Below are 27,844 nucleotides of genomic sequence, written 5' to 3'. Positions count from 1 at the left end.
CTCTCACTAACCGGTGCGCTCTTGCTGCCGCCCGCTTACAGCGCTGTGCCGGCTGCTGGCCTGCAGCGCAGCCAGCCAGTCCTGCACGGACCCTTATGTCTTCCTTCACGCATTCTCATGGGGCCTTGAAAACCAGGAACCACTGAGATTGGATTTAATTTAAAGAGTTTTCCAGTAGCCTGTGTGAGAGCTGGGCCGCAAAGGGAGACTCCTTCCTGGGGGACTGGCCCTGCGGCCGTTCTCTCTGGGCGGGAAGGATCGCTAAGGCCGCGCGTCCCAGGAACAGTCGGGCATTCAAAAACTGCTGAGGTAAAAGCGCCTGGACCCGGCGGCCAGTTGTGGGAAGGGAGCAGGCGGGTAAAGGTCTGCTGAGGTTGGCTCCCCAATTTTTTTTTAATTAAAAAAATTTTTAGTTGAAATACAGTCAGTTTACAATGTTGTGTCAACTTCTGGTGTACAGCACATGCTTCAGTCATACAAGAACACACATACATTCCTTTTCATACTCTTTTTCATTATAGGTTACTACGAGAACCTGAATATGGTTCCCTGTGTGTAGGACCTTGTTGTTTATTTTATATATAGTAGTGTGTACCTGCAAATCCCAAACTCCCAATTTATCCCTTCCCACCACCTTTCCCCCTTGGGCACCCACCATAAGATTGTTTTCTATGTCTTTGAGTCTGTCTCTGTTTTATAAATATGTTCATTTGTGTCAAATTTTTTTTTTAGATTTCACATATAAGTGATATGATATTTGTCTTTCTCTGACTTACTTCACTTAGAATGGTATCTCCAGGTCCATCCATGTTGCTGCATATGGCATTATTTTATTCTTTTTTATGGCTGAGTAGTATTCCATTGTATAAATATACCACATCTTCTTTATATAGTCATCCGTTGATGGACATTTAGGTTGCTTCCATGTCTTGGCTGTTGTAAATAGTGCTGCTGTGAACACTGGGGTGCAGGTGTCTTTTCCAGTTAGCGTTCCCTCCGGATAGATGCTCAGGACTGGGATTGGTGAATTGTATAGTAACTGTATTCTTAGTTTTTATTTTCCATGAAATTCAAAAATTTTTATATTATTTAAATTATAATTTGGGACTTGTCAAAGTTATGTTTCATAAATCTTTAAGAAACAAACCTTTTTTTTAAATTGGAGTACAGTCAGTTACAATGTGTCAACCTATTTTTAGTTTTTTAAGGAACCTCCGTGCTGTCCTCCCCAGTGGCTGCACCAAACTGCATCCCCACCAGCAGTGCGGGAGGGCTCCCTTTGCTCCGCAGCCTCTCCAGCATTCATCGTTTGTGGACTTTTGAGGGATGGCCATTCTGACTGGTGTGAGGTGACACCTCATTGTAGTTTTGATTTGCATTTCTCTGATAATTAGCAATATGGTAAATTCTTAACTTGAGAGGTGGTCGGTTGCCTGTGCCTTTGGTGGAGAGAAGGGAGGAGGGGACAGGGCTGCGAGGGCCTTTGTTTGGACACGTGCTGACGTGGGGTGCCCGTGGAGCGGCCGTGTTGGGACTGATGCACATTCGGTTTCTCGGAGAGCTGCAGTGTAAGGGTGGTGATGAAGTCGTGGGGTTGACAGCAGCTCCAGGGGAAGCGTGGAGAAGGGTAGATGGGCTGAGGAGGAGAAGCTGCTGAAGAAAGCAGCTAGAAAGGAGAACCTGGAGACAGTGCTGTCCCTGGCAGCTTCTGCCCTGTCAGGAGCGCCTGGCAGGGCCTCCCCAGGGCCCTGCTTGCACCCTTTCCTCCACCCCTTGCTGCTCAGGGTTCCCGTCAGCAGTGGCGCCTCACCCAGCATTGCTGGTCCCTGGATGACTCCAGAACCCTGCACACACCACTGCTTCATTCTGTCCGACCCTGGGGAGTCAGACATCTCCTTCCTGCCTGGACCCTGGTTGATACAAGGGTCCTCCCTCATCCCCGCCCACCTTTCCTTTATGAGTCAATGAATAGAGACTTCTGGTTGCCTCCCAGTATTTATTCTGTACTTTGTCCTTGATTTTTAAAAAACCCTGGGCAGTGTGGTTCCTGGAAAAACTACTGTTTTTCTTCAAAAAACCACATTTTCTAGCCTCCCTTGCGGCCACATGTGGCCGTGTCACTAAGTTCTGCCTGCCAACAGAAATATCACGTGAGACTTTCAGGAAAGCTCCTTAATGGGCAGCCCTTCTTAACCCATTCCTCCTCCCTTCTGCCCGTAATGTGGATGTAGGATGTGACGGCTGGAGCTCTAGGAGCCACCTTGGGCCTGAGGTGACCTTGAGAACAGAGGGAAACACCGAGAAGCAGAGATGCAGGGTCGTGGCCCCTGCAGACACCCTGGCTCCACCTTATCAGCGCTAGGCTGGTTACTTCCAGGTTTCCTAAGTGCAGCGGAAGAGAAGCTTGCTGGCATAGGGATAGGGAGAGACAGGAGGGGAAGTTGAGGAGACGGGGTTCATGGGAGACCCTTCTCTTCTGAATCAGGGGGACATGGAAGACCCCCTTGTAGATGCGTCCAGGGGAGGCAAGAAGGGAAATGGAGGTGGGGGGGTCTTCTTGCCAGGGGGCTGGTTTCTGTTTTCCTTATGATACGGGAGAATGAGGAAGGGACCTTGAAACATCCACAGTGAAGAATGCAAAAAGGATTTGGCTAAAAAGAAGGGTGGAAAACTGGTTCCTTTGTAGATAAAAATTCAGAAAAGGCCCCTCCCCCGATCTTTCGGAGAAATCTCTAATTGCACAACAGCATACTTCAGGGTAAGACAATGTGGTAATTCGGCAATTTACAAGTCATTTGACAAGTGATCCACATTGTTAGATTAAATTATTCAGAGACAAAGAGATGGTTTTTGCAGTAAAAGATAGAGCTGGGTAATTACTAAGCCTTCTGTTCACATAGAGATGTACAAAGGGCCTGCAGATAACTGTGTTATTAGTACAACATAAACCACATTTTGGTCACATGGTCTCCAAAGCCAAAATACATTGTAACTGCATGTGAGTATAAACACGTATTATTATTTGTGTTTTCCGTTAAGTAGTAATAAATCGAAGGCCTGTCGTTGGTGTGTTTGCAGACAGGCAGCCAAAGTAGTTGGGTTTAATTGTGACCTTTATGTTATTTGAACATATTCAAAATTTCTGTTCTTATTAGAAGATAAGATGTGCTTGGTTTTCTTTGCATCAAATAAGAATATTCATTCTTAAATGACACACATCCTTAGAGACTTTACAGCAAAACCTTTCATAATATTTAGCTATTTTTAAATGTCAGGTGCAGTTGAGTTTATTACAGCGCCGATGGCGCCATCACCAAAAGTCTCCTGTTTTTAGTGGTTCGTACTTAACAGATTGTCCGTAAATTGATAGCATTTCCACGTTTGGAAAATTTCCAGTCCCCTCCTGGGAGAGGAGGGCAGGTGTTTTGCTCTAACTTGGAGAAGGTTTCTTTTTTGGTATTTGGTTGCTTTAAGGGGAGGTATGAACTAAGAAGAGATTTTTAGGGGAAAAAAAAGTCTTTCTCATCATCCTGAAGGCTAGAAGACGGCTCAGCCCTGAAATGCAGCCGGCTCCAGCTGGAGGGCAGATCTGCTGCAGGAGTGTTTTAAGCACCGAAGGGAAACACGGAGGGAGGGGGTTTCCAGGAGCCTGTACACATGCTGGGCGAGCTGCTTACCGCCTGTCACTGCGGGGCTGGTTCCCAGGGCAGCCTGGGTGAGCGCGGAGGGCTCTCCTGCGGTCAGGGAAGAGGGCTTTCCTTTCTGGCCTTGCTGCTTCTGAGCTTCATGACCACAAATGGACTGCCTACCATTTCCAACCTTGATTTTCTTCTGTGTGAAGTACAGGTAACACGAACCTGCCTCCCACCTCTGGTAGAACTCATGGGAGGTTAATCTCCGTGGTGATGCTCATGGGCGTGCCTCGGGCCACAAAAAACCTGATGAAGAGACAAGGCAGCTATGCTCTTAAAAGGAACCCTCTAGAATTCTCTCCCTGTGATGCTGTGGTGTTCTGATTTGAGTGGCTACGTAGATCTATAAGTAATGCAGCTAATGTTGACCCATGGGAATTAGATGATCTTTGGATCCCTGTCAACAATTCAGGGTCTACAGGGCCGTGGGGGCCGGGGTCAGATGAGACACGCTGGCCAGACGGCCCAGGTTCATACCCTGCCTCCAGACTTCCCAGCTGTACCATCTTGGGCAAACCACTCTGCCTCTGCTCCGCATAATAAAATGGGATAGCAACTCTGCTGACCTCACCGCACCGCTGCAAGGGTGGAGTGAGGGCCAGCAGAGCACCTGGTCGCAGGCACTCAGCAAGCTTTCACCGTGGCAGCTCGGATTCCAAGCAGCGCCTCAGAGCTAGTCAGAAGCTCAGACTTTGCATTGGCTATACTAAATTTACCAGCCTCCTTCCAATTTGAGGTTTTATTTTGTTTTACTCCGAGAAGCAAATTTTAAAAAATGAAACAGCGTCTGCCTTTACACAGTCGCAGCTTCTGGAAGTTTCTGCCACCTGCCGCCCAGGGCTACCTTCCTTCCTTCATTCACACGGTCGGTTCTCTTTGAAGCTTTGTGCGGGAATTGCTGCTCTGTGCAAAGGAGCAGTGCACAACTGGACGGCACGTGCAGTAAGGGAGAACTGAATTTGAATAAACTTCCCCGGAATCATGCCTCACCTTTCTTTCTTTTCTCCTCCTCAGCTCTCACCTGAAGTTTAGCAACCTCACCCTGATTTCAACGCATGGACTCCCAGGGAAAAAACTTCTGGGCAGTGAGCAACGGAAGTTTCTAGCAAGCGAGTATGAACTCCATTTGCGTTTTTCACTCTGAAGCTGCGTATCCTGGTTGGTGCGCCGTCAAGTCTAGGCCGGGGCAGGGGGCGAGTGGTTCTCCTGGGTTCAGGCCTTCCTTAGGGGACACTGGCAGGGCTGGGAGGACGCCTGCCCTGTTCCAAACACCAGGGACGGCTCTGCTGACCTAGACGCTGCTCCCCCACGCCGCCCCCTGCATTCGGGTTCTGAGTGACAGTCCAGCAAGTCCAGGGGAGCTTAGGGACTATCTGCATCAGACCAGGCTCCCCCAGCCGTTCCTAATCTGGGGCTGATCAGGCCGAGGCCTCCTGAGCCGGTCCTTCGTGGCCCCCATCCCAGAGTCGCTCTTTGACAGCGTCCTTCCTAAAAGATGGCATTTCATTATCACACAGCTTCCACATTCACTTTAATTTCCTGGCGCAAAGCGCGGGCACAGGAGTGGTCAGGCTCCCTGCCTCTAGAAACAATGTCCCAATTTTCCTGGCAAGGAGGGAGGAAATTGTTCTCTCTCGGGGAGTTTTCGTTTTAGATGCATGACGAAGGGGTCCTCCTTAACGCTGTGAAAAGGCTTACTTTGCCCTCAAACAGCGAGAAAATCTGCAGCTTCCTTGCCAGAAGCACTGGGCTCATTTTGACCTAATACTTTTATCAGACTATAAACTTTGGTGGATTTTGGAGGACATGGTCGGGTGCAGTGAAAAAGGAATGGCGTTTGAGCCAGGTCAATGTAGATTCAGATCCCCCTCCCCCTCCCCCGCCCCACCCCCGAAGGGGAGTCCAGCTCTCTGAACTGTGGGCTTTTTGACTGTTAGACCATATGATAAGCCAAGCTTTGCTGGATTTTTTGGTTAAAATTAGTCTAACGCCAGCTTCTGGCCAAGAGTAGAGAATCAACATGGGTCTCCCCCTGCCCCCATTTCCCTCTTTCCAAGTTACCCGATTCCCTGGAAACGCTGGTGTTAATCTCACACGTCTCAGGAGGAAGTGAATTCAGCCGGCTTGGCAGAGGTTTCCTTCAGTCCCAGGTCAGGTGTGTAGTGGTGAGGACGGCTAGTGTGTGGCCTTGTGCTGGCGTGATTGTGCGCAGGGTCCGCGTGTGGCTGGGTGGACCGTCACCTGGTGTCCCTGCCTCTGTCCTTGCCTCTCCACCATCTCAGCCTGGTTGCAGAGCAAGGCTGCAAAGCTGAGAATCAGATCATGTCACCTCCTGAGCAGCCTAGAACCACACTGTCCAACGTGGTGGCAGTGAGCCGCACATGGCTGCTTTGATTTAAATTAATTGAAGTTACAGGAGATTAAAACTCGGCTCCTCGATTACATTAGCCATAATTCAAGGGCTCAGATAGCCACACGAGACTGGCAGCTGCCACGTCAGACAGCGCTGCTGCCGAACAGGTCTGCCATCACAGAAAGTTCCAGATGCCCCCCTCACACCTGGCCCTGTCGTGCTGGCTCCTCCGACCTCCTCTTTTACTGTTATGGCCTTTGTTTCCCCGACAGTGGCCGTACCAGCCCCCCCAGTGTTAACCTGCCAGCCACGTCCCCACCTTAGTGTCTTTGCTTCTTTCTCTCTTTGCTGAAATGTCACCTTTTCCGTGTGACCTACTCGGACCACCCGATCATTTGCAACCAACTCTCCGGCACACTCCGGTCCTCCTCCTCTGCTCTCTCCCCTGCTACTGAAATCCTTCTGAGTAGTCACATAATCTGCCTTTGAAGCTGTTGACGTGGAGTCCTTCTGCTGTAGGCAGACCCCACGCGGGCAGGTGCTTTCTGCCTTTTGCGCACTGATGAGCCCCGGCATCTGGGACAGTGCTTGGCACTTCGCAGGTGCCCAGGAAACAACGTCAAATAGATGGCAGTTCCCTCCGGAAGACCTGCAGGAGTCCTCTCCATCAGGTGACAGACGGGGCCAACATGGCCAGATGCCTCTGGATGGATGCCTGCGTGTTTTAACTCTTAGAAGCCTCCCAGTGAGCCAGAAGCCGGTTGCTGCCTTTCAGGTGGCCCTCCCACCCCAACACAGGAAATGTTGTCTGGTCATGGAGTTTAAAAATTACAAGTGCGTTGACATCCGTAAATTTAACAGTCCTCGTGCTGAATACAGATTTGGAACTTTTCCATAACCAACGTTTTGATATATTATTGTGGTTACTAGTTTTTGAATAGCCGGTTTTTGCCCCCTCACCCCGTCCAGCCGCTGGTGGAGGTGCTAACGATGTGCTCGGGCTGCCGCAGGAAGGAGGCGGTGGGAGGGGAGGAGGAACAGCAAGCGGGGGGTCCACTAACTGGACGCTCAGCCCGAACACCCGAGAGTTAACCACGGCACTCCGTCTTCTCAGAGTGGTGTCACGGTGCGGCCTTGGTGAGAACCGGGAGGTTCTTGCTGGTTCTGAAGGGTTCTGACGCCCCGACGTGCGGCCTTCAGCGCGCTCACCATCGCTCCCCTGGCGTTCGCTCCTAATTGTGCACCTGGAACTTCGGGCTAAACCTTCCAACCACCGGGTTTGGGGTCCCTGCAACTTTGAGCAAGCAGCTCCCTCTTCACAAATACCCTCTTCCAGGAATTTCCCCATCCCACATTGCTGCCTTCTTCTGCCTCCTTATTGCCCGTCTGCAGAATGTTCTATGAAGACAAGCTTTCACATGACTTTTGAGTCAGGGTCAAGCACACTTGAGAAACGTGAAGTTTCATGGACCTCCCGTCTTTGGTTCCTTCTCTCCCCTCCAGAGAGCCCTACTGGAGACGTTTCTCTTGTCACCAAGCCTTGAGAGGGTCCCTGCCGCGTTAGAATCTTAACGCTCATTAACTCTGCTTAGGAAATAATTTAGGAGAAATAGAGCTTACAGTCTCCAATGTCTAGTTTCACCTACCTGATCGGTAAATTCAAAAAGGTCCGAATGGATTCTGATATCTAAAACAGATAGGAATCACCGACACAGTGACACTGGAAGCTGGGAAATGTCCCCAGTGCGGTAACAAGCTGGAAAAGCAAGCTTCCCCCATTTTCCAATGCTTCTTAAGGGCCCTAAAATCCCAGTGACCCCAGGTGCCAGTTCCTACTGGACAGAGCTTCAGGTTTTTGCCCTGGGGTACGCATTTGGGAATTACCAGCACTGCTGTCCTGCTGCCATTAAAATTAACCCTGTCCTAGCCTTCCCCAATTTCCCCTGAGAACTTTGATCTTTGAGCAAATCCTCACATGACTAGTCCCGTGCATTAACTGTATTTAATTCTCCCCCGTTGTGGACGGCTGGCAGTACCGTTCCCATCACGGAGGGCCCGTGGAGCAAGTAAGAACAGCCTTCAGTGGGTCTCTCACGAACATGCGAAATCGATGAAGTCCCTTTTTCCCTCTAAGGCCGCCCAAATGGCTCTTTAAAACGAGGATTTCATCTCGCTGTCTGTTATTTTCCTGTGACGGGGCAGCCCCCGATTTTCTTTCCTTATTAAAAGGAAATTTTCTGGGTTTTCAGCGCCGTTGCGTGGAGAGACACAAAGCCCAGCCTCTGTTCGCTTCCCGCTGGCCCTGTGACGGGGTCTAATGTGTGTGCATTAGCGGGCTTCCTTCTCAGTGGTGAGAGCAGACTCGTGCATGGATCAAAAAGAAAAAATGCTCTCTCATCACCGCTTCAGAATCCCGTTTGCCTCCAAGGAGAGTAAACAGGATTATGTGTCATCAGTGTCACTTGGACTGATACCCACCACATACGCGTCCCACCTGACAAAACAGCATCGCAGTCTGTGTCCGGCCCGCGTGGTGCTCAAGGCGTGTCTGGAGGGGTAGTTGTCCCACGTTGAGAGGTGAGGAGACCGTGGCATTGAAAAGGCACTGATGCTGAGTCCCTGGGGTCCAGTCTCCTCGGCAACAGAGCAGGGACACTGACCGTGCATGGCCCGGGGACGCCCGTGTGAAAACAGATACTCTTCGGTCTCCAGAACAGGATCAGTAAAAAGTCAGGTATGTGAGGTCAGACCTCCCAGAAAATTCAGGAAACAACCCTCAAGAAACTCTAAATAAACCCAAAGCCACGGGAAACCCACTTTCCTCCTGATACAGTATTGTGTTCAGATTCAGCTAGAACCCAGAGGAGGAAGCCCGTCCACCCTGACCTGCTGCCTGTGGAAGTGGTGGTTCTCCAAAAATCACCTTCACCCTGAGGAGCGAATCCCAGGAGCCTCCAGTGACCGGCCTTGACGCCAGCGTAATTCCTTATTTGACATTTTCTCCAAATAAAATGTGTCTTCTTGTTTGGGCACAGGTCCATACACTCATTTTCATTTATTGAAAAGCGTTAGCAAATAGGCAGAGTCCTCAGTGTTCTCTGGACCTTGACCCCTGCCTTTGGGGGTCCTCAGATGTCGCTTTCTCCTTTCTCATTCGCTTTGAGTCAATATCACAATATGACAGTTGTCCATGTGACAGTTCAACAGCTAAAGTAGATTTACACCCACCATGACGTGGAAGCATGAGTGTCCACGAATGATCACACACACACACACACACACACACACACACACACACACACCCTCCCTGTTGTGGACCAGCCTGCCCCAGGCAGAACAACTTAGCACTAGTGGGAAGGTGTCAATCTGTGACTAAGTGTTTTGTAACGAAAAGGCTCCCAGCCAGCCTAGGTCCAGGTAGATGCCCAGCAAGAGCACAGACTCGGCCCGCTAGGGGACTGGAACCAGCTCGCCAGATGTCCGATTAATGCCCACTGTCAGCTGCTCAAATGTCACTGACGGAGCCCCCGCCTCTCTCTGCAGCCACTGCTTTAATGACCGAGATCACGCGGTGCTGTCGCTGTGCTCCTGGGTCAGCGTGGTGGTCGGCAAGATGACCGCCATAGACCGGGCGGCCAAGCGCGTCATGGTGTCCGGAGAGGAAGTCGTTCCCTACGACCACCTCGTCCTCTGCACCGGGCTGCAGTACCAGGTGAGCCCCGGGGACAGCGGGCCCTCGTCGGGGGGAGAGGGCGGGCACGGCCAGGCGCGCACCCGTGACCAGAACGGCGTCCAACCCCCCTCCACACCCCCGGAAACCCACTCCAAGAAAAACATCCTGCTTGAGGAGAAAAACCGCAGCGAGTGGAGAGAAATGTCACTCTTTAAGCCGTTGGCCAGCAGTCTAGCGCCTACTGCTCACAGAGCGGAATCCAGACACAGCCCGGCAGCATCTGTGGGAAATTAGTTTCTGCCTCGAAAGGCGAGCGTTTGGCGGCGGTGATGGGCTCCCGCGGAAGTATTTCAAACATGCGCACCTTCTGTCAGCCCTTACTTTATTTTGTCTCTCGGTTGCAAAGCGGGGAAACGTGGCTGGTTGGTTTCCAGGGGCCGGGCTTTCCGTCTTGATTAAGTCCTCAGACCGCGCTGGAAGAAGCGGTGCCACCGCCCGGCGGAGGCGAGTTTCCGTGTGGCCGCTTCGCGCCCAGCAGCCCCTCACGCGAAGTGCCGCCGACGCAGGCGTCTCTGTGACGGGGATGGGGTGGGGGGGGGTTCAGACCGTGGGGTCTTTTCACTGCGTTTTCTCCCGGGAACCGCCGAGGCCTCCGTGGTGGCTTTGCGAGGAGTAACCCGCTGGCCCACCCCACCCCCAGGCACTGCCGTGTTCTGTCCGGTTCTGTCCCGCGGTGGTGGCCGGTTCTGGGGGCCCGTGCTGCCGGCTTCCTTCCCCGGACGAGCCGGGAGGAGGCAGCGATGGGGACAGAGCCCCGCCGCTCTGCGCTCTGGGCCCGCGCTGCTCGCTGAAATCACCGGGGGGCGCTTTTGAAATACACCCGGGCCCGGGCCCCGCCCCCAGAGGCTCCGTCTTAATTATTCCGGGGCAGGTGGGGCCCGGTCATCAGCATTCCCCCCCCAGCTCCCAGATAATGCTAAGCCAAGGCGGAGAACCACTGACTCGGACTTTTGCGACCTAGAGTCTCGCCTGAACCTTAAGTGCACCCCCGTCCCCTGTGCCTCGCAGATTGTGACGCAGATTGTGAGCAGGGATAGGGTAGGGGGCGTGGCTGGGGCGCCGCCGTTCGAACGAATTTCCAGGTGAACGGACCACGGGCGAATCTAGCTGGGATCAGCCCCTGAGCGGTATCTCCTCTTTGCTCTTTCCTTCCTAATCCAATTCTCAAAGTGTGGGAAAGGCTTTTTTTTTTTTTTTTGGATAAAGGATAAAAATAAACTGGCAGGAGATCTCACTTGGACACTTAAGTATTCCTGTTTCTAACACATTAAACCAGCGGAAAACACCAAGCACCCCTTCGGCTTGTCCCCTCACCTGCCCCTCGGAGCTCCAGCTGCTGCCTGTGACTGTGGACTTTGGAAAGTGTGAGTGGACGCCCCGCCAATTGTGCAGAGACCCGGGCGTCTGCGCATGTGAGCCCAGCTGCCCCTGCGGCTTTAGTCTGCGGCACATTAAGCTCTTGCCCTTTTTACAGTGGGAAACACGGAATGAAGAAGTGATAAAGGGAGTTGCAATTTAATTTTTCCAGAAGGATGTAAAAATTAACGGTACATAGACTGATATGAAAAAGGCAGCTGAATTCACTGAGAGCTTATTTCTTGCCCTGCTTCCTTCTACTCCACTCTCACATTTTTGTCCAATTTTGGGGGGGGGAGGAAACAAAAAACAAAACAAAACAAAAAGCTAACAAACTAAAATGATGCAAATAAGCCAGAAGACTACCTGTTACACAATATAATCACACGCCTTAGGCTCTGATCTGGCGGTAAATGGCATGTATCATTCTCAGATATCGTGCAATATTTTTGATGTCCAAATACATATCCATTTTTTTAAAATCAGAAAACCCATGCACATGGTACAACCTCCAGTCCTGCTGCAGGAGCTCATGTGAGGAGGGCTGGTCTCCACTCCCAAGCCCTCTCTTATAGGTCAACCGTTTTGAGGCATTTCTGTTGTTAGTTCTTCGCTGGTTACTCTCCCCCACCTCCCCAAACTCCAAACAATGTGTTTATAGAAGCTTCCCCCTTGATCTGTCAACTTCTGACGTTACCTATGACCTTTCCGTTTTAGAAGATGAAGATCTATCTGGGTCATGTCCAGTGCCCTCTAACTCCCTTCCCCAGCCTGCCTATAGATTTGGTTATTTTTTCACTAGAGATGAAGAGCTTACACATGGGGTTCCCAAGCCCCTTCCATGGCTTACGGAGCATCATGCAGAGATGGGGAGATGCCCACCCCACACCTGGGCTTGGGTCATCCCCAAAAGAAGATGAGTAGAAGTGTGTCAGCTCGAAGTCAAATGAGTCTGGCATTGGTATGAGAAAACTGGCTGGGACTCTCAAAGGGTGACACTCCCCGGAGGCCAGCAGACGAGGCAAGAACATACAGCCAGGGGAGGGAGGAGCAGCATGCTAGTTACCGTCAGCTTGACGTGGGGCAGCCACGAGAAGTGGTCTCCGAGGAGGTGAATGACATCCTAGGCGGGGAATGTAAGAGCGCGGAATCCAGGACAGCGCCGCCCTAGGCGGGGGCCTGCCACAGAGGGTGGGGAAGAGAGCGAGCCTGCCAAGGGGCCGCCCCGTCGTCCTTCAGCAGCACTTAGCAAGAAGAGGCCTCTCGGTGTCAAGGACGATTAAAGGGGACAGGGACAGCAGAAGGTCAAAGAATGGTGGCCACTTTAAAACAAGACTGCAAGTTCCATGAGGCTCCTCCCACCAGAGTCGATGTCCCCTCCCCTTGAATCTGGGCAGGCTGACCCCCTGACCGGTGGAGTATGAAGGAAGTGACATGGCTGTGCAGCTTCTCCTTGTTTGTGGGAAGAGTGGCCCCTGGAATCTGGAGCTGCCACACAGGAAGCCCTGACGGCCGCCGCACTGGAGATGCCATATGTGCGTTCTCCAGCTGACGGTTCCATCCAAGCCCAGCCTTCCAGCCTTCCCTGCCAAGGCTCCAGACACCTGAGTGAAGCCATTGTGGACCCTCCAGACCAGATCATCCACCCACTAAATGTCACAAGTGACCTTTACCCGTAACACGTGGAATAAAAGGATCGTCCAGCCAAACCCCTCGCAAACTTGTGACCCTCAAAATCATGAAAGTGATGAAATGGTGGTGGTTTAAACCACTAAGTTTTGGTGTGAGTTTGTTGCACAGCAAGAGACAACTGGAACAAAAAGATAACACAGAATAAGAAAAAGGGAACACTATCTAGAAAAATCAGAGAAAGAACGTACTTCTGAAAATATTCCAGAATGCAGGATCCTCCCTTTGTCTCCACAGCAAACTGTACCAACCTCAGTACACCCTCCGACTTGGGGGCTGAAGGCGTTCGAAGAGCAGAGATGAGCTGAGGAGGCCACAGGGCAAGAGGAAAAGGGAGGTGAGGGTGTGAAAAAGGATTGATATTAAGTCCCCATCAAGAGACAGAACTGTGTCTGTACGAGTTGGTGGTGTTGGCTGAAGACAAAGCACAAAGTTTCCCTGGAGGGCAGGGGCCAAAGGGCAAAGGGACACATTTGGTGAGAGAGGCAGGGAGATAAAATAGAGGCGAAGGGGACAGGTAGACACTGGTTTTGCCAAAGAGGCCCAAACAAACAGAACAGAGGTGATAAAGATATGCTAGAAGAAAACTTCCCTTACCTGAGCACGTGGTCTACATTCTGGGCAAAATCAAAGGGGAAATTTCTCAGCAAGTCACATTCTGATGAAATTTTGATTCTATAAGAATGATAGGGGGAAAAAATCAGCAAACTTCAAGAGGAAAATAGCAGATTACCAACAGAAGAACAGAAATAAGGCAAGGGTCAAAAAATGACCTCTCCAGCATTAAATGGCTTAAGAAAATGAAACTGGCCACACAGAATTTTGAAGAAAATGGGTGATTCAATAAGGACATGCCCACCGAGTTCTCTCCTGTTGGCGGATGGCAGGAAGCTGTTCTTTGTGAGCAAAGCCTGAGAAAAAGGGTCTTCCGTGTTCTTTAATTCCCGCTCTGAATAAAGGAGACAGAAAAGAAAAATTCCCAATAGTATAAAAGGACACGTGGCAAGCACCACCAACAATTTAAAAGGTAATCTAAATCATTTTAATAAATCTGAGAATAAATGCAAGATAGGAACTAATGAATCTTAATCTAAAGTAATCTAACAAAACCAAATTGTTGAAAATAGAAAGAGAGGTAGTTGGGGAGGCATGTGAAGTGTCTTAAACGAGGAAACCCAAGGCAGTGTTTCAGTCTTGATGCTTATATTTAGAGGGAGTATGGCTAAAGCATGCTTTTGAGCAGCATAAATAAACTCGCCATCCAAAAACCAAAGATGAAATGGAAGAAAACATCTTTAATGTAATCAAAGGGAAGGAAAGGAAGTAAACAGCTGCAGTGCTTAAGTGTGAACGTATCATGGCATAAACCAACAGTCATAGCAGTGGGAGTCGTGGTTTTAAAAGACCAAAAGTCTCTTCTTACACGGACTTCAGAATGCAAGAGGAATACAGTGTTCATTCATAGCAACACCATTTACAGTAGCCAAGACATGGAAGGAACCTAAATGTCCACTGGCAGATGACTGGATAAAGAAGATATGGTACATACATACAATGGAATACTACTCAGCCATAAAAAAGAGTGAAATGATGCCATTTGCAGCAACATGGGTGGGCCTGGAGATTGTCATACTAAGTGAAGTAAGCCAGAAAGAGAAAGAAAAATACCATATGATCACTTATATGTGGAATCTAAAAAAATAAGACAAATAAACATATTTACAAAACAGAAACAGACTCACAGATGAAGAAAACAAACTTGTGGTTACCAGGGGTTTAAGGAAGTGGGAAGGGATAAATTGGGAGTTCAGGGTTTGCAGATACTAAGTACTGTGTATAAAATAGATAAACAACAAGGTCCTACTGTATAGCATGGGGAACTATATTCAACACCTTGTAATAAGCTATAATGGAAAAGAATATGAAAAGGAATATGTATGCGTGTGTTTAAATGAATCACTGTGTTGTAACACCAGAAATTGATGCAACATTGTAAACTGAGTATATTTCAATTTTTAAAAAATTTTTTTAAAAAGTTTGAAAACACTAAAAAAAAAAAAAAAAAGAAAATACAACCACAGTATATCTAACAACAGCAAAATAAAAGTAAAAGAGGTGTACAAAAACCACCACGCCCAAAGCCGAAGAGTGAAGAGATACTTACACGTGCACCAGCAGAAGGCACCAAGCGCGTCAAGCAGCTGGCAGGAGCGGCAGCAACACTCACACCCAGCGAAGCAGAACGTCCGAGGGGTATAAGAGCGCAGGTGCCAACAGAGGGTGAAATCGTGACGACTGCGCGGAGGTCGCGGGCCTGTTCTGTGCTGCACGCGGCTGTGCCAGGGGCTGTGTCCCAGAGCAACGGTCCACCTGGAGTGTGGTGTGCGTTTCTGGGCATCACACGTAAGTATGAGCAGAAACCCCTCCAGGGACTCAAGGTCACCCCAGATGTTTAGCCGGGGGGCAAAGGCTCCGGGTGGCCGTCCTCAAATATGTGAAGGGTTTTCGTGTAGAAGTGAATGGACTTGGGCAGTGGGGCCTGGGATGCAGATATGCTACAGACACCAGAAGTGATGGGACCACAGCGCTCACTCATCCTGAGAAACAACTTCCTAAGGGTCAGGGCCTCCCCTAGGAGGGAAGATCAGGGCCCCGGGGACAGTGAGCAGGTGGTGCTGTGGTGCCAAGGAGCGGCAGAAGCAACTGACCCCGATCGAGTGCTAGCCTCGTGCCACGTGTGTGTTCACTGACGTCACCCTTGCAGTGACACCCTGAGCTCTGCGCCACTTCCATCCCCATTCCACAGAGGAGGGAACCGAGGTGCACTAAGGCTGAGGTACCTTGTCCATATCTGACATGTGGTTTCCATCCTCAGCATCTTGTGGTAGCTGCTGTGGCTCCAGCCATTTCATTTGCAAGAAGCAAGAAGGAGGAAAAACTAGAATAAAATGAATTTTCACATCCTCCACTTCCACCAGCTCCCCACTGCCCAAGGAATCTCTTGACCATCTCTTAGGTCGTGAGTTGGGAAATGTTCCAAGCGGGCATAAGTCCCAGGAGTCTGTTGCTAAGAAAGAAAAGGAGACAGAATGTGCCACCAGCAGCCCCTGCTGTCATGTTAACTTGCCCAGGAAAACAGAGCAGCCAAGGGGCTCCCCAAAGCAGTGCTAGCACTGCTCAGGCAGTCCTGAATCATCCGATGGAATGGTTGAAAAGCCGTCTGCTTCTCTCCAGTCCCAAATTGGTGCCAGGTTGATTGGTAGCAGAGGACTCTCTAGTTTGAACAGCCAGCGCCGATGGCGCTTCTCCGTTAAAGCCATGCCCTCCTGTTAAACTTCATACCCTCCCTTCGTTGGTGACATAATATTTTTTCCCCGTAGATCCTTTTTGATTTATTGAATTCTGCTAAACTCTTTGTGGACAAATTAATTAGCTGTGGGATTTAAAATCCTAGCTCCAATTTTGCCTATTTTGTGAAAATGCCATTGTGTGATTATGAAAACTATATTAGCCCATTAATTTTCCTTTATTTTCTCTAATTCTTTATAGTTTAGAAATGTACAAAACCAACTCCACACACTTAAGATCACAGGAGAATTAGATGGGTTATGAGAATGCAGTGTCAGGACTGTAGAAAGCTCATTTTTGTTTCTGACCTAATTCCGTTTCCTTATTTTCCTTCTCTTCCTTGTTTCTTTTTAGTTGACGTACAGTCAGTTGTAATGTGTCAGTTTCTGGCATCCAGCATCATGTCCCAGCCATGCATATACATACATATATTCGTTTTCATATTCTTTTTCATGAAAAGTTTTAACAAGGTATTGAATATAGTTCCCTGTGCTGTACAGAAGAAATTTGTTTTTCATCTACTTTTATATATAGTGGTTAACATTTGCAAATCTCGAACTCCCAAATTTATCCCTTCCCAGCCCCTTTCCCCCAGTAACCATAAGATTGCTTACTGTCTACAACTCTGTCTCTGTTTTGTAGATGAGTTCATTAGTGTCCTCTTTATCCTTTTTTCTTTTTTTAGATTCCATATATGAGCGATCTCATGTGGTATTTTTCTTTCTCTTTCTGGCTTACTTCACTTAGAGTGACGATCTCCAGGTCCATCCATGTTGCTGCAAATGGCATTATTTCATTCTTTTTTATGGCTGAGTAGTATTCCATTGTATAAATATACCACATCTTTATCCAGTCATCTATTGATGAACATTCTTCCTTGTTTTTTAATCTAAACACTCACTGTTTGGCATGATAATTCATTGAAAGTTTTCTAAATTGAAAGCTCTCAATTAGTTCTTCAGTCTTGCCTTTTTCTGCAAGGACTTTTCCTGATTTGTTAAAGCATGATTTACTAAACTGGCGTAATATTACCTCAATTTTATTTTATTTTATACTGTAACACTTACTGTAGTTCTGATCAAGTTTCAAATCTCCAAAGCTCAGTAGTCAATATTGTGCACTTTAAAACATTCATCAAAATCCTCAGTGGACTGCTTTATGGTAAGTAGTGGATAATAATTCCAAAATTTTAGTGTGATGTTGCTAAACAAATTATAGTGCTAATGAGAGTATTTTTTTAACCTCCACAGTTTTAGTTGTAGTAAGTGATCACTACTTTTGGGTTGTCCCTTAGTATAAAATTATATTTAAATTATTTCGGGGGGAGGTAATTAGGTTTATTTATTTTAATGGAGGTCCTAGGGATTGAACCCAGAACCTCATGCATGCTAAGCATGCACTGTACCACTGAGCAACACCCTCCCCCTGCAGCTTCTTTATGGAGCAGGGACGTCCATCTTTTAAAAATCGATTCTGCATTTTGGTTGTAGTCCCATCTGAAGCTGAATTCAATACAGCACAGCCATGTACCGAGACTTTACCATCTCTATTGAGAAAGGATGTAACCAAGTTTTCCAGACATCACCTGGGGTTCAGTGAAGCCGCACGTGTTCCTGCCCAGGCAGCATTCATGCCTCCCCAGTGCAAGAAAGCATTGCCTGCGCGGGTCAGGAGAGGAGGACCTGCCCCTGCACCGGTGTCAGTCCCTGCTGCACCACAGCTGCAGAGCGAGTCCTGCCCCGGGCCCCGGCCTCACACCACGAGCACGCAGGACGGCTGGCGCCGGGCTTCCAGCAGAGACCCAGTTGCCTGCGAGTCTTGCTCTGGGTTCCAGCCTCATTATCTCCCCAAATCTCCACCTGGCCACCGCGAGCAAACCGGAGGGGTGGCGTGGGGGCCACTGGGCAAACTCACGCCGCTGTGCCATTTGACTTGGCTTCCACAGTGGCATCTGCTTGTTTGGTTTTAATTTGAACCAAATAATTAAAAAATCAGGAGCCCCCGTAGAAAAAGTCCAAGTAGCTGGCATTTCTTGAGAAATCAGATCGAGCCCCGCCCGAACCCACACTCCACCCTGGCGACCACTGGTTGGAGTGGAGTCACAGCGGAGTGCTCTGGCCAGGCCGGCCCTCTGGGTAGCCGCGGTCTCCCTGGCAACCAGGACGGGTGTCGGCCTCATCCTTCATCGTGCTTGCACGGCCGCCTCCCTAGCGGAGGACGGTTTCTGTCTGCGCTCCCGTCTGCGTCAAAAGTGCGGGAGCAGTGGGAAGGCTCTGTGTTGAGAGAAAGAGAGAACATTCTTTGACAAAGTGGAGAATAATGCTGTAATTTTCACGAGTAAATAGTAGCCCACTTTCTTTTCTTCCTGGGCCCTGTATACACTTGAATTTCACCCCCTGGTATAATTGCTTCTGTACACATGGTTTTTACCCAAACTGGCCACATCCAATCCAGTTCCATGTACTCTTCCATGATCTCACCACTCCTGCACAACAGGTGGATTCTGGGTTCCATCTCCTTGACTCCAGGCAGGCCTCTAGGGTGACCTCCGTGAATAGAATATGGCAGGAGAGGCTCTGCTGGGCTTCCAAGGCTAAGTTAGAGAAGAATGTGGCGCTCTCTGGACTTCTGCCCCCTCTAAGGACACATGCCTGGGAGCCCAGCCACCGTGTTGTGAGGAAGCTCAAGTCCCGTGGGGAGGCCACATGTGGTATTCTGGCCAGCGACCCCAGGGGGTGCCAGCCCACAGCCAGCGCCATCCGCTAGACCTATAGTGATGGCTTCACATTTAAAAAAGATACCCAGCATGTTTTCTTGGGGAAGGAAAAAAGATTGAGAGTTTATCTCCAGGAGGTTCCAGCCCCCAGCCATCAAGTCACCCCCAGCCTTCAAGTCTTCCCAACTGAGGCCTCCCACATCGTGAAACAGAGACAAACTTGCCCCACCTTGCCCTGTCTGAATTCCTGACCTACAGAATCTCTGAGCCTGTTTGTTTTGTTTTGTTTTTTAAATTGAAGTGCAGTCAGTTACAATGTGTCAATTTCTGGTGTGCATCACACTGTCCCAGTCCTGCAATGTACAGACATTGAGCCTGTTGAACGGTGGTTTGCACCACTGAGCTTTGGAATCATTTGTTACGCAGCATTAGATGACCAGGGCAAATGTCTTCTGCGAATTGACTCCGAGTGGTCATTCCACCCATTTGGTTTTTTTCAGTGAAGACCTGATTATATCTGGAGACAGGAAAAAGCACACCAGTACCGGGGCATTGCTATGTTAATTTTTATCACTTGATTTATTGCTCTGTAAGTGCTTACCTGTTACCTCTGAACTAAGTGTTGCTCTGTAACACACCTCAGGTCCCATGCCCTACAGGGGCTGATATTAGCCAACACCCAACGAACAGAGAGGTTCTGGACAGCAGTCGACGGAGGTACACCGGTCCAGTTCCCTGCAATCATTTCACCCTCAACGACGAAGAAGATTGCTTAAGGGCCCTGACTTGGATAAGGAATAACTCCATCACCGCAGAAGGTAAGGATGCTGGTAACTGTGCATCTTTTCAGAATCGTGTTTTATGCTTATAATGAGTCTCATTCTTTGTCTAGTTCCAGTATATAATTAGTGCCTAATTAATTCCAACCAAATCATTCATCTGTCATGCTTTGTTTTCCAGATTAATTTACAACTTGTTGTCATTTTTGGATACCCAGCATGTTTGCTGGGGGAAAGAAAAAAGCTTGAGATAGTTTAATTATCTATAATTATTTTATTACACAAAATGAATATCTGAAGAGCAAAGCATGGCTAAAATCATTAACTAATTAAAGAATAATTTAATAAGCAAACATGTTTAGCAATTATATGGAAAATATGCCTCCTTTTGTGGAGCTTTTGAAAAGACCTAGGAAGAAAAAGAAAGGTCTGAGTCGGAAGGGCTCTTTTCTTTCAGCATCCATTGTTCTCCTCGCTGTGCCAGCTCAGTCCTTCCCACAAACGCACGTATTCGGGTTCCATGCCTCTCTCTGAATCCAAGCGAGAGAGTAAAACATTTGAGCAAGTAAGTGCCTCTGCCACTCAAAAGTGCTTTCTCGAGCATCTTCCTCTCTATTGCTGGGATTAGCGGAAATTATTTGACCAGTAAAATAACCAGAACAGGGCCTGGCTGCCTGTTTGTGTTAATTGAAACTTGGGAGTTGAGTTTTTGAGATGAGACTCACTGCAGCCCCTTTCTTTTATCGAAAGTGCAGACAGGATCAGCAACTTGGTTGGGTTATGTGACCCCCTGTTCTGGGCTGGGCTTCTGACCCAGACCTTCAGTTCAGTCCAGGGATGGAAAAATCACAAAGTGTCTGGAGTGTGGGGACCGATATATAAAATTAATGTATTACTTTATTTAATGTGTTTATTTAAATATAATTTAATTATATTACTTACTATAATTAATCTATTAAAATTAAATACATTCCTTCTGATTTTTTTGGTGGATGATTTAGGCATGAGTTAACTTTTTGTCAAGTTCCTACATTTGCTTCATTAAAAATCAAAACTACATATCAAAGGACATTCAATACATTGCTGAATTCAATTGCTTAATACTTGTAGGCAATTTGCATCTAAATTCACAAGTGAGATTGGCCTGTTTTCTCTTTTATGCTTGACTTCAAGGTTTTGCAATCAAGGGAATGCTAGCCTCACAAAGGGTTTTGGGGAAGCTTTCCATATTTTTCTGGGGTCAGAAATACTTTGTGTAACCTAGAAGTTGGTCAGAACTCACCCATAAAACCAGCTGGGCCTGGAACCTTTGGGCAGATGTGGGATATGTAGATACATGTCAGAAATGCAGATTGAAAACTTGTCAAAGGATTTTAATGTTTGCATTATAACTTGGTATTATTTTCAGTTTTGCATCTGTGTGTGTTTAAACATGTTTCAACATTTTAGTCATTCTTTAACCACTGCCCTATGACCTAAGTACACTTAGGGAATTCTCTGATCTGGGGGTCAGCAGACTTTTTCCATAGATAGACTTGGCAGGCCATGTGGTCTCTGTCCTGACTACCGAGCTCTGCTGTTGTAGCAAGAAGGTAGCCCCAGACAGAATGTCAATGAACAGGCATGGCTGTGTTCCAATAAAACTTTATTTCTAAAAATAGGGGATGAGTCCCTGTCTGCAGAACCCTGCTTTTATCCATACAGTTTGTGACCAATCATTACCATTTCATCAAGTCCAGACTTCAAAATGTAACTTAAACTCGCTGAAAGCACAAACGCCAATGAACAGTTCAATACAACGTAGACATCATGTCTTAAGACTGTGTCCAATCCTGTTACAATGCAGTGTTTTAATCGGAATGTTGGCTGTTTTGAATGTTAGGATTAAGGACCATTTTGACCAAGAAAAGGGCCTTTGAAAGTGGCAATGCAAGTTCTTAAGGTTGAATGTTCATGGCAGAGAATTTAGAAATCCCAAAGCAAGAGGCTCTTGGTTTTCGGATGGGGAAGAGCATTAGTGCTATTTGTTGCTTTGACTGGTCATCAAAGCTAGTGATGGTCTGGTGTCCACTTAAAGGGAAATGCTTTTGCAAGAGTTAAGAATGTCTTGCATTAGCCATTGCACAAAACCCCTGCGTGCCTGCCTTTGTGCACTGAACAGCCAGGGGAAGAAGTCTGTAGGAGTTAGTTTCTTGTCTTAAATGTAGGCTGTTTTCCCTGGGTCCAATGCTTAATGACACCTCCAGGGCACCTCCCAGGTAGGTGGCCTAAACACTCAGATGCTGGAGGCATCTGAGAAAGTGACTCAGCCAAGTTAATTCAGCTCAGGGTAGTGGCCCTTTTCAGTGACTTGTCATGTAAGGAAAACTGGGAAGAAAAACGTTAACTTCCTGCCTTGAGGAAGCTCTTTTTCTGTGTAGCTTTTTCATCATTAGACTCATGTTCAGACTTGAATTTAATTAGTCCCAGTCCAGATATCTCCCTCTCGTGGGTTGCTGTGAGGATTAGATAAGGTTTTACACATGCAGTTCAGGACAGACAGCATCTCCTACGCGTAGGCTGTGGTTGTACTCGTGGCTGCTTCTGCTGCCACATGTGTTGTTGCTGTTCACGGAAGGTTCGCCAGACTGTCGGCCTCAGCCCCCGCCGTCCTGGGGATGGTGCACGGGGATCTGGGCACACCAGGTACCAGTCTGGTTCCAGAGAGGCACTGTGGCCTGAGTGGGAGCCTTGGAGGCCGCAGAATTTGGAGAAGGCTTCCCCAAGAAGGGAGGGTTTGCGTTCAGCCTTAAAGAGGAGGTTGAGGGAGTTTGATTTGTATCCAAAGACAATGACCTGTCACCTTGGGCCAGGCAGACTCTGTGAAGGGCAGTAGTGGGAGAGGTGGTGGAGGACCTCAGACCAGGTTCAGCGCGTGACCTTTTAGAGGATGGGGAGCAGGGGGTGAGGCTTGCATAAGACAGCCCTGGAGGAAGGTAGACCTCCTCACCTGTGGCACTCATGGCTGTAGAGAGAAAGGCATTGGTAAGGATGGATTAGGGAGACGGCAGTGGCCAGTGGAGGCGGGGCAGCCGCGTACACAGTGCAGCGCTGGGAGGAGCCACCTTTGATCCATTCGGTGGTCCTGCCGGCGCAGCCGTCTAGCTTACGTCCAGGTCCCTTATGGGCTGATGGTGTCTGAAGCTGGAAACCAGAAGTGGGCAGTTGATGAAAACGAGGAGCAGGGCTTTGTCCTCACATCCATCACCACCGCTCCGCCTGTCAGCCCTCCTTCCTAATTACTCCAGAAAGAAGGCGGGCATTTCTCATGACAGTCAGCTTTTGCTCCCTCAGGGCTAATGTTCCTTTTTCTCGATAGTTCAGGGTGGGGTCAGCGGGAGGGAGCTGAGGGCAGAGCCCTTCTCCCAGACTCTGAGAAAAAAATCCCGTGTCTCACTGACTGTGACTGGGTGGAATGTCCATTCCCGTCCATCTGGTGGGAATCACACCCCAAACCCTGGGAAACTCCAAGCCTCACTTCGAAGCACAGGGACTCGAGAGGAGGGGCTTGTTTGCTGAGGACAGTGGAGGGATTGTTCTAGAAGGACAGACAGATGCTGGCTAGCAGAAACCATGGGCGGTCACTAGGAGGCGGTTGGCTGTCCTCTGAATTTCTGCCCCTGAGAACGCGCAGGGACCTGCGGGGAGAGTGACACCACTCCCCACCACGGTCTCTATTCTGTCATGCCTTCCTCTGCTCCCAAAGGGGAGACAGTTCTTCTGTGATGGAATTCATCCAGTCTGAAGGAAATTGTTACGGGGGCTCTGGAGTTGGAGGGGTTTGTAGATGCAAATTGTCCTAAACTATGAGGACCACTCCAGTACCCTGGAGCCCAGCTGACGTCACTGGCTTTCAACTGCAAGCAAAACCTGGAGGGTTGAGATGGGGCTTCATGCAGAACCCTACTAACATCATGATGGTTTTCGGCATTAACTGAAACTGATTGAAATTCATCTGCTAGTACCTCCGTACTTGCCATGAAAATGAAAAGTAGGGTGAAAGTAAAAAACACTGCCTTAATGGCCCCAAATGGAGCAATCATTTTCATCTTTAGCTAAATACAGTTTACTGCCTTGTTAAAATATGTTTGTAAGAAAAGTATAACATGAAAATTCTGGTGCATGAATCACCGAACAAAGTCTTTGTCCTGCTATATCTAATACATTCTCCCTTTTTGTTTGGTAGAGCAAAATGGACAGGTCAGGTTTGGGTCATAGAAATCTTATGCTCTGACTTATACAAAAATAAAAAGAGTATTTGCTGGTCTATTCTTGGACATAATATGTTTTTAAGTGAGTGTTTATTTCACTATTTATTAATATTCTGTGATATCTATTTAAAATCCTTTCATTATCTGGTTATTTGCTTAAGTTAATTATACAGATAAAATGCCAATTAGAGGTTTTTTTTTTTAAGGGAACATGTTCATTCATCTGCAAATATAGTGTAGTGGTGTGCACACTGGTTCTGAGATCAGAGTGGGCAGGTCTGATTCTGCTGTACCATCCTCTGCTGTGTGACCTGAAGCTCAGTATTAACCTCTCTGTCCTCAATTTGAGCATAATGAAACTTGTCTCATATTCCTGTTCTGATCATACATAATCACTGTTTCTTTTGAAATGGAAAAGGAAATATAATTCTTCACTAAAGTACAATGGAATATATAAATATACATACTTAGAAATAATTTAAAATACATAAATTACAAAATGTAGTATATAATTCTTGTTTTCTCTGTTCTTAAAAATATAGTGACAATGAAGGAAAACTCTTATTAATATCTGTGTGCATAAATCCTAAGTTTATTTCTTATCCTCTTGAGATGTGATTTCCTGCCCAGAATAGCAGACCAGGAAACCTTTCTCGTCTCGTCTTTTCAATTGATGGTTTTCTTCCTGGAGAACCCTTCATCTCTACCTCTCGTATGCTTGCCTCCTTTTGGCGGTCCCGCAGTCCGAGTCGCTGGTGTGAATGGCGTAGTCACCCGCACCTTCAGCGAGCAGGTGGCAGAGAGCAAAAGCACCACCGTCGCCTTTATGCCAATGTTCCAGTGGCAGGTCTCAGTGCTTTTGCAGCCTGAGGTGGAGACTTGCCAGCTCGCGAGGTGGTGCTATGAATCATCCTGTCCCCTCTTCCTCCCCAGCTGGGCTGTCGCCGCGAAGCCCCTCTTCCCTCTTGGAGGCGCCCTTGCACGCCTTGCCTCCTAGGTCGCTGCAGGTTCACGTGAGAGAATGCCCGGGTGCTCTTCCTGCCAACTTCAATTCCGGGAGCTTTCACACGGTCGTCTTTTTAACCTGCCCTCCTTGCACTCTGCTTCCCGATTCAGATCTGCAATCTCAGTAATGCATAATTTATTCCCTAGGAGGAGCAACAAAGATTGGCTTCCCATGCAAACTGCCGTGGTTAGATTCCATTATCCCTTTTTTGAAAATGCACCCAGACTGTTCTCATCATCAGTTCTCATTTGCCATTTCAAAGTAGGGCAGCCCACGCTTTCCCCCGTCACCTCTCAGATCAAGTGCAGAAACTCATTTCTTTCTTTCCTTTTTTTAGCGGAGGTACTGAGGGTTGAACCAAGGACCTCGTGCATGGAGCACGCCCTCTACCACTGAGCTAGTTCCCTTCCCACCCCCTCCCCCCCAAAACTGGTTGTTTCTTATTCATTAAATAAACTGAGCTGCAGAGAAGACAGTGACCAGATCTTTGAACAGAAAACCAACATCCAGGGGAAAGCTTCAGCTTTTCCACCCTATTTCTTCCATCTATTCATGGAAGCTTCCAAAGAAAGCAGACGATACCCCAGGAAGATGAAGGAAGCCCCTGCAACGTGTCACCTCCTTCTAAATATTTGCAAAGACTCGGAGAGGTACAAAGCACCTAAGTGGTGGAAATGCGTCGACTAATTAATCTTTAATGAACTGACATTGTCTGACCTCTTAAAGCCTGCTGTGGGTGAACAGATGCCATGGGTCCCGCAGACCCTGGGGCCGCCCTCACCCCCGCCCCACCCCAGCCCCGACAGCCATTAGGACGCTCTGCGCCAGGGGGACCCCAGCCACCAGGCTCGTCCACCTGGGCTGGGACACACTGTCAGGCCCAGCGCCGCCCGTACCGAGCCCTTTGCCCTGTTGCTGTTCACGGCCCACTTCGCCCACCCCCGCCCTCACCCCGCAACCACTGTCTTTCACCTACCTCCTTTTTTCATTAACATGGATGGACTCAGAGATGATCATACGAAGTGAAGTACGTCAGACAGAGGAAGACAAATACGCTTTACTATTACGTGTAGGTGGAATCTAAAAAATAAATGTAAGTGAGACAGATGATCTCATTCACCTGTTTTTTTTCCCCCCACGTGTCCAAGATTTATTTGGGTTACTTATGAAAATGCATGTGCCTGGACCATGCCCCCTGGCAGTTCTGATTCAGCTTTATTCACCTATATTTAAACTCTTTCTTCTCGCTCTGAGCCAGCGATCGAAGGAGATCCGTCTCTCTGAGGCCCTGTCAGTTCTCTCTCTGCCCTCCCTTTCTTTCTCCATTTCCTTTCCTTTCCATCTTCCTTCTTGATTCAGCCCCAGATCCAGCCAACTGTCACAATGTGATAGCCCCACACAGAGTGGAAACGTTTGAAAGAAAAGGGATCACACTGGCAAAGAGTAATAGGCTGACTCTGTTGCATCAGGCTTGTGGAGGGATGTGATTTGACCTGTGATGTGTTCTTATTTATGTAGTAAAAAAGTTATCCCAAAATTCTTCTGTTTTGTGGGTAATGAGAGAATGTAAGTAAATAATCATCTAAAACATGTTTAGGGGGAAAAGTTTCATGACATCACATAGGCATCTACTTGCTGTGTGCCCAGTATCACTGTGACTTTGGACTATTGTTCAGCAAATATCCATACCCCTCCCCTGGGTGTGGGCATGGCTGCAGGACTTGCTTTGGTTAATGGTTAGTGGATTTGGTTAGTGGATGTCATGTCTTCAAGGAGAGGCTTGAAGGCTGCCTGAGCAGTGGCATCCTTCTGCTCCTGCACGGCCCCCTGGATAGAATATGCCTCGGGTATCAGTTGGTCCACAGAGGATTCGAGACATATGGTGCAGGCCTGACCCCACCACAGCTTGGACCAGATCAGCCAGTATCAGCCCACCCACAGATGTGTGAGCCCACTTGCACAGGCGTATGCTGTCTGGCATTGTTTTGGGGTACTTTGTTATGCAGCATTATCGTGACAACAGCTGACAGTTACACATTTGGGAGGGGGGAGTTGTTTCCAATTAAACTTAAAGATAGACAAAACTATTTAGAAGTTAGCATACTTGTAAGTAAACATCTAATTTCGCTATCAGAGGTTTTATGAAATATATTACGTTTTGAATTGAAAGCATCCTCCTCTCCAGCTGCCTGCAGTCTGTGGCTCTCCAAATACAGCTCTCCAAACTGCAGCAGCACCGCAGCGCCTGGGCTTCTGTGAGCCCACAGGGGAAATGCCCATCTCACAGGACAGTTGTGAGAAGCTCCCATGAAGGGGACCGGAAGAATATTAAACTCCGAGTTGCCTGGGGCCTCAGTGCTTGGATCTGTGTCACTGGGAATGAATACTGTTTTGCGTGCATATTTTCAAGGGGCAGAAGACCTCACGCCTCGGACAGTTTCAGGCTCACGTGTGGACTCTTGTGGGGGCTGGCTCTGTGCTGCGGCAGCCAGCCGAGAGTCGCGCGTCGCAGCAGGTGGCAGCTTCGGTAATTTAAGCAAAATGGTGGCTCTTTCAGCCGAAGGAACACGCAGCGCGCCGCGCGGGGCTGGCGGCCGCATCCGAACAGAGCGGCACCGCTGCCACAGAGCCGGAGCGCCCTAGCGAGGGCAGGACGGAGGGGCCGGGCACCCACATCTGGGCCCCGGGAATTATGGGAGCACTTCCTGGATGCGCTCGCCCTCAGGGAAGCGACCTGAAAGCTATTCTGGTTCCTCTTCTTCTAAGCAAATAAGATGAGCCATTACACTTCCTTTCAGTTTTGGACAGAAAGAGATTTTTGCATAATTTATTCCACCCAGTTGAATAAATACACTTGCCATTTATTTTGTCTTGTAAAATTCCTTTTCATACCGTTTCATAAACGGGAGAAAAGAGAGAGAC

The 27,844-nt window shown here is 48.3% G+C and overlaps 1 protein-coding gene across 3 annotated transcripts in view; it reads left to right on the top strand.

The window, feature by feature from the left end:
* CFAP61 (cilia and flagella associated protein 61) overlaps window positions 1-27,844 on the top strand; it is a 257,175-nt gene that overhangs the window by 154,218 nt on the left and 75,113 nt on the right. For all 3 annotated transcript variants that reach the window (XM_074347804.1, XM_074347803.1, XM_074347805.1), the window contains exons 19-21: window positions 4,707-4,805; window positions 9,589-9,757; window positions 19,531-19,705. In XM_074347804.1, the coding sequence (XP_074203905.1) occupies window positions 4,707-4,805; window positions 9,589-9,757; window positions 19,531-19,705 (443 nt within the window). The remainder of the gene's footprint in view (window positions 1-4,706; window positions 4,806-9,588; window positions 9,758-19,530; window positions 19,706-27,844) is intronic.

The sequence above is a fragment of the Camelus bactrianus genome, chromosome 19 (genome assembly GCF_048773025.1).
Source record: "Camelus bactrianus isolate YW-2024 breed Bactrian camel chromosome 19, ASM4877302v1, whole genome shotgun sequence".
In the NCBI taxonomy this organism is placed as follows: domain Eukaryota; kingdom Metazoa; phylum Chordata; class Mammalia; order Artiodactyla; family Camelidae; genus Camelus; species Camelus bactrianus.
Note: the sequence above shows the minus strand (reverse complement) of the source record. Positions and strands in the feature narration are given on the sequence as shown.